General features: G+C 30.0%; 1 protein-coding gene across 1 annotated transcript; it reads right to left on the bottom strand.

Moving 5' to 3' along the window:
- Positions 1-407: 407 nt before the first annotated feature.
- Positions 408-9792, bottom strand: LOC129216851 (interferon-related developmental regulator 2-like; the record flags this gene model as incomplete). The annotated part of the gene is given in 3 exon segments (XM_054851063.1): positions 408-2392; positions 6408-6494; positions 9664-9792. Coding segments are annotated over 3 exon segments (300 nt in total), but the record flags the coding sequence as incomplete, so codon positions are not given.
- Between the last annotated feature and the right edge of the window lie 2013 nt (positions 9793-11805).

Here is an 11805-nt window from a genome sequence, read left to right as displayed (position 1 = left end):
TATTATTTTTTAATAATGAATTTCCTTTTGCAGTGCAAGACGAAACATGCTGTATTTAGGAGTGGAGGGTCTAGGGTACAGGGGACCTAGAACTATTTTTTTTTAAACAATACGCAAAATGCAGCTTTAGACTATGATCACTTCGGGGAACTTAAGGGCTCTTTTAACATGTTTTTACTTGAAGCACAGTTTGTTAAACTGAATCAATATAAATTAAGTAATATTTATTAAAAATTTTCACATTCTTTTCTTGAAAATAATCCTGGCACGGACCACAAAAGACTTCAAATTTTTCACTGAAAATGAATAATTGTCAACAACTTTGATAGATGTCACAAAAACACAGCACATCAATCGGAAATTCGTACCCCCAATATGAGAAAAAAGTTAAAAAAATCCATATCAAAGACTTCATAAATAATATTTATTACTGCAGAGCATCAACATAATCGTATCATTACATATTTGGGGAAATTTTCCATTAAAATTTTAAGCCTAATATACATAATAAATATATATAGGGTTCTTCTGTACATTTAGCTCCATACAAGCAACTTGCATACCAATCACAGTCAATTACAATGAAATACATATCTTGTAATAGGAACATAAAAACAAAAAATAGAATTTTTATGGCAAATATTCCACTTAAAATGAAAAGAAAATCTGGCATTAAAATCACTGAACCTAGAAGATTATTTAATAAAGAAATTTTAAGAAAATCTGCAAAACTTATGTTTTAACTTAATAAATATTTAAATGTGTTAAACAAGACTGAATTTAATTTTAAATTATTGCCGAGACATATTTAAATATATATGTACACACAAAATGTAGTGGGCTAGAATTAAAATCAATGCTAAAATTTAGGGTGATACCATCTAAAATATTGCAGCAGGAAATGTTTGAAATAAGCAACAATAAAAAAAACTGAGTCTTTAAAAATATTTTTTCTTATTTAAATGTAGTAAATTATTTGTAATTTCCTGACAATGTAATTATACATTTTTACTTGTTTCATATATCTATATTTTACTTGATCTGTATAAACATATGCGTCAGAATAAATACCAAAGAATTCAAAATTATAGCCTTTTATAGCTACACTTAGTGCACTGAAAACAATTTTAATACACAAAATATTAGAAAATTTTCGTTTGGATCCCCCTCAGACGAACTCCGGACATTCGTTGACATAACGAACACTTCTTATTCATTCGAAGAGGACTTCGGTGACTGATAATACCTACATGACTGCCAGAGAGTTAAAAATCACAGTTGCACAAAAGATTTTTGATTAATTAAGTAAAAAATGATTTCAGTAAAAATAATATTTTATCTGAATCATTCAAATGCCCTCTGAAATTTAATCACTCCGTATATTTACACTCGTTTCCTCCAATCTTATTTACAATATATATTATCATGACTACAAACTGTTGTTAAATTATACAACTATATTTATAAAAACATAACAAAAAACAAAATAACTATCACGCATCAACAAAACAATGACTCGGGTTACTTATCGATGACAACTTTCCGCCATCCATTTACGGGGGAAATAAAATAATACTATTGAAAAGAATAAGAAAGTTCATTAACATTTTTGGATGCTAAGAAAAAAAAAAGATATAAAAGTTGAACATAAACTTCTAGATTGAAGACCAGCGAATTGTTTAATTGTAAAACTAAACATCACATTAACACATAACACTCTTTCCTGGAGAAAATAAATTTTGGAAATAATTTCAGAAAAACAAAATAATCCCACAAAATACTTCAGTGAAAATATATAGGTAATCTTTCAGTCACGTCTAGTACACGAAAATTTTCGAAACGTTTTACACAGTCCACAAACGAAACAAATATCTCATCTTTTTATTTGTGTTTTGGCAGAGTATTGAGAAAATCCAGCAATTCTTTCCCACAGCTAAACTTTTAAAAACAATTTTAATGAAATATAAAATGTAGATGATTTTGCTCTTGTTATGTTAAAGAAATTGCTTGAAATAAAGATGTTGCTTGCTCCTGAATTCAAACTAGTTTTAAAGAAAACAAATACATATCCTTATAAATAAGTAACATTTTAAAATCGAAGAATCCGATTACTTAAAAAGGTCAAAAAGTTTAAAAGATGCCAAAACAATTGAGCATTTGAACTTAATCGGGTATCTTTTTTTGTTAACCCTTCCCTCCCCAAAAAATGGGCCAATAAGTTAATTTTCCTTTTTCTTACAAATAACTGCAATTGAAACTAGAGAGTCCATATAAAAACCATGTTTTCAGAAGCTAGACTAAACAGTCCTCAACAAACTACATCAGCTCTTTTATCTCTCAATTTGCTCATCGTCTTCGTTCGGGCCTTGAAAGCTGCAATGTGAGCACTATGCTGGAAAAAAAGAGGGAACAGGTTGAGTACAATGGAAACCAGCAATGCATTTTCAAATAACTTAACATATGTAATAAGGTCAGGGGCCAATCCAGGATTTTTTTCTCGCTACCTATTTTTGTGAAAGTATTGCATCATTCTATTTTTGTGAAAGTTTTTTTATATCATTTGCACTGTTTTTGTGAAATTTTAGAAAGAGGCATCCTCATTTTTGTAAAAGAGAAGTAGAATAAGTGAAATTTTAGTTCCAAAAGTGTAAATGTCATCTAGTATTATTTTTAACAGGTTTCGTTTTTTTTTTTTTTGGGGGGGGGGGGAGCTAAAAAATTAAAAAGTACAAAAAATACCATCGTAGTTTCAGTTTAATGGGCTATGTACTGTGTACAATATAGGAAATTATGAGAAAAACGGTTTCCCAAAACAGATGTTGAAAGATTGTGATAATATTGCATAAATACACTTGGGCGAGAAACAGCTAAAAATGAGTTAAAATACTACAAAAAGGTTGCTACTTAAGCAATTGTTCATATAAACCTGCTTAGAATTTTATGTTATGAGTAAATTTTGTTTTAAACAGAGGAACAAATATTATATTTTAAAATGCGAATTTTTGTAAAATTTTCGATGTGTTTGTGAAACTACTGATTTTATTACTTGATTTTTGTGAAAGTACCGATTTCAAAACAAGATTTTTGTGAAGGTACCGAAAAACGGTAGCAAAATCAGCCTGTATTGGGCCCTGAAGGTGAAACACTATCTTTTGGCCTTATATGATTTCATTTAAATTCTCAACACAGTAAAATCTCAAAAGAGCATATAACAATGTGACGGAAAATTCGTTTTATCGAAATAAATGTATGGTCAATTTTTAATTGCCACTGTATTGCTTGAATTTTACTACAACGAATGAAGCTTGTGTTTTCCTAAGAGCTTTGAAAAGAGATTTAGCCATAACAACATTTTGAACACACTAAAACTGCACAAATATTCTAAATTTCAATATATGTAAAACTTATAACCAAAGCTAAATTTACTCTTAATTCAATGACATTTAAAAAGGTTGTCAATTTCCATACTGGTATACATTTTTGAGTATATTAGTATGAAGATCAATACTTTCAGATTTAAATTAAATCTTCCCATAAACATGAAAACTTTGATTTAAATCTGAATGAAAAAATTTACGAGTATTTAAATTTCTATATTTGCCACTTTAGAGAAGATATCAAAACACTTAGAAAAATAAAAATTCCGATTCTTATTAAGGGTGCAAAAAGATTGCATTTAGACATAGCTGCTGTAATAAAAATAGAAAGAAAAATAAAGGAAACAAAAATTAATTTCGTCTCAAGCAGTACTTTTTTGTAGATATTGAAAAAAAAAACAGTTTTTATTCGATTTCAAAAAAAAAATAAATAAATAAATAAGTTTCTCCTTTTTGTCAAAATATGAACAAAAGCTAAAACGTATTGCTCAACATTTTATAGCCAGCATTAAATGCTTGGAAAGTGAAAATTATAACTCTCAAATAAAAGATACAAAAATTTAAACATTTCAACAGAAAACTGAGGTACCGCAATTGAAATAGGAAAGATGGGGAGAACTATTTTCCAGGTACATCAAATGTGAAATTCTTTAACAATAGGGGGGGGGGGATGCAACATAAACATAGTGCTCTATCATACCTTAGTTTTAAACACTATAAGAATAAAATCAATCATCTCCAGCAAAATAAGTAAAGTAATAATAATAAAGCTCAGGGCTCGCTGATACATATCAGTCGATATATATTTTGAAAATATCACGTAATTTTCGATATTTATTTTCCAACTACCGTATTTTCAATACAAAAAGTACATTAATCCTAGTAATATTGTTCATTTACTATAAAAAATAATCAAAAAGTTATGTACTATTTTTTTATGATGGATTAATACATCATGAATACAACAAAGTAATATAATATTCATTTTTTACTTGTATTTTATATTCATGATATTATTAGTAATGTAACAATTTTAATTCATATTAAAAGTGCCTAATTGAATATTAAACATTGCTCAGAAAAATATAAAATGTCTTATGACTGCATTTGTGAATCATATAAATGTATAAGTAGCTAACAAAAGAAAAATGAGTAAAACAGCAAATGCTAAATTAACTCCATTAAAACTGACAGAACCATAAAATGAAATCCACTATAATATTAAAATCTGTTCACGTCCGTCTGTCTGTCTGAAGATCGATCTTCTCGAGAACCACTGCGAATCGGGAGTCAAACGAGATACCGATCATTTCGAAATTTTCCAAAGAAAACAATAGGACCAATCTCATAATTGTACGACTTTAATTAATCTCATAATTGTACGACTTTAATTAGCGGAGATATTAATTAAAACGTTAATTAACATAACGCTATTCAGGAATTTTTATTTCTTTCCTGTTGCCATTTTGCATATGGGTGAGCATATAAAATTCTAATAATTGTGTCAAAAGAGATTTTTTTGGCTGCTGTCCAAATCTTAAAACAACGTTTCCATCTAGAATTTCATTTTTAATTAGTTTAAAATTGGTTGCTCTATTCGGACATTTTTCGTCTGTGCTTTCTTATTTTTTCACATTCGACGTTCTTAACTCTTTTCCTCATATAAAAGTTGTTTCTTTAGCTATGTTTATTGATTGTAGTGTAAGTTTATCATTCACGGCCTCATATTTTGATATATTTAGGATGTGCGACTAATTATGTTTATTTTGTTGAACTTTTTCCCGTTACATGGGTGAGTTTTCGAATTGCAATAACTTTCTTTTTCTTTCCTGTTTCTATTTTTGAAATACAGTTTGTATCGTTAAAAGAACATGTTAAATCAAGATTGTTTGGATTTCTTTAAGTGAAACAGAGTTGAACAAAAATATTGTTTTTAAGAATTTTAACGAAAGCTAATTTGGAATGTGATGGCTTGATATTAAATTAATGCTTATTGGTATTTAATAAGTCTTCGTGCTTTAGTTTCACGTAATCAACAAAAAAGTGTGTGTCATTTTATGTAAAAAGCTGATTGTAATTGTACATAAATATTTCAGATATATTCTATCAGATTTAATTCAGTTTAAAGTGAGCACATATTATAGTTGAGAATGCATATATTTTCATCTTTTGTGCTAATTGAAAATACTCATAACTTGTATTATTGATAACTATGATTAACGTTAAAGAGGTTTTTGCCAAAAATATGCTCTACTGGTGTTTTGCAAACCTTGCATTACGCGTAATTATTTACTCCTTAGCGCTTTAGAAACTGATGTCAGAATAATACAAAAACATCAATTGGACATCTCTTTCATTTTTTAAGTAGCCCGTGCAACGCCGGGCACGCAAACTAGTATTAGATATAAATAAGGAAAGAAACCTTAATTTTAAGTCTATATATTGTAATTATAATTTCAGAATATAAAGAGTGATTTGAGGATGCATTTACTATTTTGAAGACTTGTGCTAATTGAAAATATCGGATATATATCAAAATTTCGGATATTTTTGAACCCTGATAAAGCTAAACGACAAATATCACACTATTCTGATTCTAATTTCTGACATTGATTCGATGGATTTTTTTTTTTTTTTTTTAGTATATTATAAATGATATAGTTGTAACAGGTGTATGTCCCCTTTAAAATTATTCTCAGCCTTCTTAGGAAAACATAAGAGCACATATTGGAAATAACTGCATGAAACATTCCATTAAAATTCAAAATAATCAGCCAAACAAATTTCAAAAAGCCAAAAAATAACATCAATAGTTCTATTAAAATGTAAAAATACCCTCCAATTCCATTGTTCTTGGCAAAATGTGCAAAGCGATCAAGTTGCCATAACCCTGCCATGTTTTCTACTTCGAACTATCCATTTTCAGTATCACTTAAACACAAGATTTTTCGTGACTTCATTCACATTCAAACATCCAGATCGCTACCAGAGGGAGCATAGGGGATCGTTGTTCATACGAAAACTACTCACCCGCTGCAGCTTTGAGCTTTTAAAAAAGGATCCATCATCATTCAACGGTTCACCCAGATCAAAAATGTCTCGGAGGAGCTCGTTTTGCTGAAAAAGAAAACATAGTTCATACACAACAAAAAAAGTGACAATTGCATTAAAAATATATATAAACGAACGCACGAACAGCGTTCGCAGAAAATTTTTGGCTCTGCAGAAATTTTTTTTCAAACTGCTAATGTTGATTAAATTTTTTTAAAGGTATTTTTTAAGAAAATCCCAGAATTTATTTCTGTTAAGCCTTTCTCCAAAAGCCTTTTAAAGCACATGTGTAAAAAAAAATAATGGTTTTGGCAGTTTTCTTCAGTTGGTGAAAAATAAGCAAGCTATATGTTATTGTAAAAAAAATTAAAATGATTTAAAGCACTTTTTTTTTGTTTCTTTCATATTTGAATATAAATTTAATTCTTTATTCAAGGGTGAGTTAGGCAAAATAATTATTTGCAGAAAATTTTCCAGTTAGGATTTGTGTTCGCAGAAAGTTTTCATTTTATCTAAGTCAGGGGGGGGGGGGGGGCAAGTGGAGGCTCAAGCCCCCTTTGAAATTAGAACTTCCTTGCTTTTAGTACTCTTTTTTTTTTTTTTTTTGCAAAAATGTACAAACATTTTTTCTCCAGCCATTAATGAATAAGTTATTAAAAACGTCAAATTTTAACAACTCTAATCTGTACTGAAATCGGTTTCTACAGGGAAAATATCCTGCTAAACCATAGGGAAAATATCTGAGTCCCCCCTTGAAATTTTGCATATGGGCCCCTTTGGAAGCTATGAAGGTTACAGTGATGTACAGGGGTACATGATGAAAAAATTCTGTTGGTTCGAGTTGAAAAAAATTCTGAAGGTTGCGAGGTTCCAAATTTGAGTGTCTCCAATTAAATTTTTAAGTAAATAAAAGGATTAGATACAAAGCTTTATACTTAAAAATTAAACGATCATTTTCTATGAAAAGTGCTAAAAAGTAAAAAACATGAATAAGCAAGCACACTGAAGAACTAACGTGCTGAGTGGAGAAATAAAATTACAACTCATTGTTTCACTTGAACCAAGAATAACTAAATTTATCATTAAGTAATGATTAAACTAGTATGTTGTGGCCATCACGAAACTTTCTTCTATATTTTTCCTTTTTCTGATCCCTCCTCATGCTTGACGAGGAAGCAATATTCCTAACAGAAACAAAATGACACATGCAAAAACTTGACGACCATCCCAGTGTCTGAATTATTGTAAAAACAAAACAAAGAGCGAAAATTGAAAGTTATTTTAAAAGCCTTACTTGAATTAATTACAAATATTTTATTTATTAACAAACATAAGATGGCAACAGTTGAAAATTTTAAATCATTGAGATAATATTTCCGATCATTTCCATACAATTAAAATCACGAGAAATACGCAGACGACAATCTATTACGATTTATCTTTCTTATTGTTGCATTAATAAAACTTTTTATTCGCAAAAAAAAAAAAAAATCAACACCTCTTGGAGCGATTGGAGTCAAAATTGAACCAAAGCCTGTTTACGTATGGATTCACATATATTCCAAATTTCAACCACAACGTAGCATTACTTCTTGAGATAGGGCACTCACAATGGAAAAAAAGAACGGGCGATTGCGCTACCCCCTTTTTAGCTGTTGACACCAAAATAAAATCAGCTCTTATACCCACTAAGGGCTACTTGCCGATAAATTTTTCTTTCATTCCGTTCGTTATTTCTTGAGATACAGCAGTCACAATTGACGACAAAAAAACGTTCTATAGCTCAACCCCCGTTTGAGTTATTGACACCAAAATTGAATCAGCACCTGTTCCTGTTAATGGCAACATATGGACCAAATTTTGTTTGATTCCGCCAGTTACTTCCTGAGGAATAGCAGTCACGCAAAACTCAAAAAACGTCCCATTGCTCCACCCCCCTTGGAGGAATTCGCGCCAAAAACCAATGGGCACAAGTTCACATACGGGCACATATGTGTACCAAATTTCGTTCGATTTCATGCGGTAGTTTTTGCTGTAGAGCGGCCACAAAAAACTGGTCACACACAGACGTGACACACATACATACACACACACATACATACATACACACACACATACATACACACACACAGACATTTTCCAAAAATGGTCGAAATGGACTCAGCACACCTCAAAACGTTCGAATCCGTCAAAATTCGAAATTTGAAAATTTGCACGAATCCAATACTTTCTTCTATATATTAGATATAGAAGAAAGTAAAAAAAAACCTTTGCCTGAATTTTCTAAACATTTTAATTCATTTAGATTATTTATTAGTATCAATTCCTATCTTGTTCTGCTTCACTCCATTTCAAACTTTTTCAAAAAGACAGAAAACCATCAAAAAACAAATTTTCATCCCTGACAGTGAATATTTTTACTTCCTTTTACAAAAAAGGAAGTATTGTAAAAAAATTTCACTCAAAAAATCGACCTTAATTTCCATTTTACTCACCCCCGAATGAATGTGGAGTTATTTCTTCGACTCGACCACACGTGGATAAGTGCCTGAGAACGTATAGACATGCGAAATATCCATTTTGACGATTCCCGAGTTAATTACAACATATTTTCTCATGACGTCCATATGTGCGTATGTATGTTGCATAACTCAAGAACGATATGTCCTAGAAAGCTGAAATTTGGTACGTAGACTCCTAGTGGGGCCTAGTTCTGCACCTTCCCTTTTGGTTGCATTCGGATGTTTCTAAAGGGGTCTTTTGCCCCTTTTTGTGGGGAAATCATTGTTAATTTCGATGTAAACTCAAGTGATGTTATAATTTGGCGGACACTTGGCGATAGATCGCCAGTATTTTGGTCGCCAACTTGACAATTTTTTTTCCCTCCTTTTAAAACCTGGTTTTAATTTAGCCATTGTTGAGTAAACTAGCCACTAGAGTAAACTATTGAATCACATTAAAAATGCCAATAATGGGGAAATGACATTAAATCGGAGTAAAAGGAAGTCATGTGATGCACACATCAGCTCGTTTTTAGCAGTGAGTTAACAAAAAAAAAACCCTCTTTGCTTATAAGAAAAGTCTCCAGCAACAGATGATCACAACATAAAGAAATCGAAGTCTTTCAAATATCAGGAAGCATGTGCGGAAAGTTGAAACCAATGCATCTAGCGGTTATACTTCCAAACTTTGCTGTTGAAAAGTTCAACAGAATCAAAGCGTGGCTCTCACTCACCTTCAGGTGGAGATTCATTCCGGAGCCGAGGACTTGACAGAAGGCATCGTACTGGCGTTTATGGCACCAGCTCTCAATGTAGAGCAGCTCTTTACCCATTTTGATACGAATGTCCAACGGTTCTTGCACCTGAAAGTTAAAAAAAAAAAAAAGAAATGAATAAAAAATTATAATAGTGCTTCAAACAAATTAAATTTTTTGCCATCTACAGGGTAGAAGCGGTTGACTTGTAATATATAGGACATTTTTACAAAAAATATAGGACATATATAGGACACATGTTTTATGAATGATTTTGATGTGAAAAAATAAACAATACATAGTTTGTTTTTTCTAATTATTTTTGCACCAATTATTATCAATGATTTCAATGAATCATACTGCATACCGTTTAAAAACCCAAATAGAAATGATACTTAGAATGAGTTTCCTGTTCCTGAAAGAATAATGTAATAAGAAAATAAGTTTTTTTACTTGTTTACAAAAAATATTTTAAAACAAATTTAAACAATCTGAAATCTATTTACATTTAATATAACTATTTACAATTATTGATTATTTATATTTTAGAAAAGCTTTTGCCTACCATTTTTCTGTATTTCATCTTTTGCCAAGTACATCAAATCCCCATTCCTCAAAAATTTTTACATCAATATCTTTTTTTTTTTGCATAATTACCTACATTTAAATATTTTAAATAGATTTTTGTTTTGGTATTAATAATGGCTGAATCTTCACCGCATTTTGTTGTTAGTGAAGATTCGTTAACAAAGTGCTTTATCAAAAGTTTGGAGAGCTTGTCATAAAATATGGATAACTGAAGCTTTCTCTCAAAATAATTTTTAAATTTTGTCAAAAATACTCTAAACTTACTACAAAATTTAAACAGACATTTACCGGCAGACATTTAAAAAAAAATAATACTAATGTATCTTGTTTTTAAGCAGTCTTGAATTATCTTTTGTCAACTTGTGAGATAAAGCGCAAATTAAGTAACCTAAAGGCTTTTTAATAGTCATTTTCTATAAATCTTTATAACAAACTATGGGAATATAGGAAATATAGGACAATTGGCAAAAATATAGGAAATACAGGACACTTTTGATGCTTTTTTTGAAAATGTAGGATATATAGGACTACTTCTACCCCTGCATCTATCTTGTTTATTTCTTTCAAATTCCAGTGTTCTATGTTTCAAAAATTTATCATTTTGCATACACTTCAGCTTCTTTTCGAATTTTTTACTCAAACTAAATATCCTGCGAAACGGACACTCCTAGAGATGGGAATGATAGGGAAAAACTGGAAACTAGGGGGAGATAGGAAATTTCTAGCACAACATTATAATATCAGAAACTTATAGTATTTACACTCTAATGCTTTTTTTGTATAAATATTTCTTAATTTTCAATAAAGATAATTAAATTTCCACACAATTAATTTTTTAAAAATATTGAAGGGTGCATTAAAAAAAAAAAACTTGTAATCTTATATTGACTGTATATTAGGGTTGACATGCTTTTGCTCTAGGTGGAAAAAACCATCCTGGCAAAAATACATTTTCGACAATATTTACAATAGACGTGGAGATTGGATGCAGCAAGATTAGTTTTTAGTAACTCAAATGTAATCAATTTCATGTTTTAAACTAAAAATATTCCATGCATGACTGAAATAGCAAGCTAAATGTTAAATTTTAATTTTTACTTTCTTAGTAAAATGTATTTAAAAAACTGTTAAATAACAGTCATAACTGAATCTATTATTACAAAATGGGCGCAAGTCCAATGGATTCCCGTAAGACTTATAACCCTTTTTGAAATAATCGATTCAACTTTTAATAAGACAATCTTATAATTTAGTTAACTCTTGATAGAGAAGTAATCCCCATTTGGCTAAGCTATCCATCAGAATAATGTCAATTTGAAAAGAAAAAGCAGGATTAATATGTAATATCAGTAAGAGAAAGAGTGTAACTAACTTAAACTATTAACTTCATTTATGAAAGTTACACATAAAATAGTTTGAACTAATTCAAATTCAATTAAATTCTCTATATCGCTACGGCTTTTTTTTTTTTTTTTTGTTAACATTGCATTACAAAAAAAAAGTTTTGAAACCAGCGTAGGAAATAAGTGGCAT

The sequence above is a fragment of the Uloborus diversus genome, chromosome 2 (genome assembly GCF_026930045.1).
Source record: "Uloborus diversus isolate 005 chromosome 2, Udiv.v.3.1, whole genome shotgun sequence".
In the NCBI taxonomy this organism is placed as follows: Eukaryota; Metazoa; Arthropoda; class Arachnida; order Araneae; family Uloboridae; genus Uloborus; species Uloborus diversus.
Note: the sequence above shows the minus strand (reverse complement) of the source record. Positions and strands in the feature narration are given on the sequence as shown.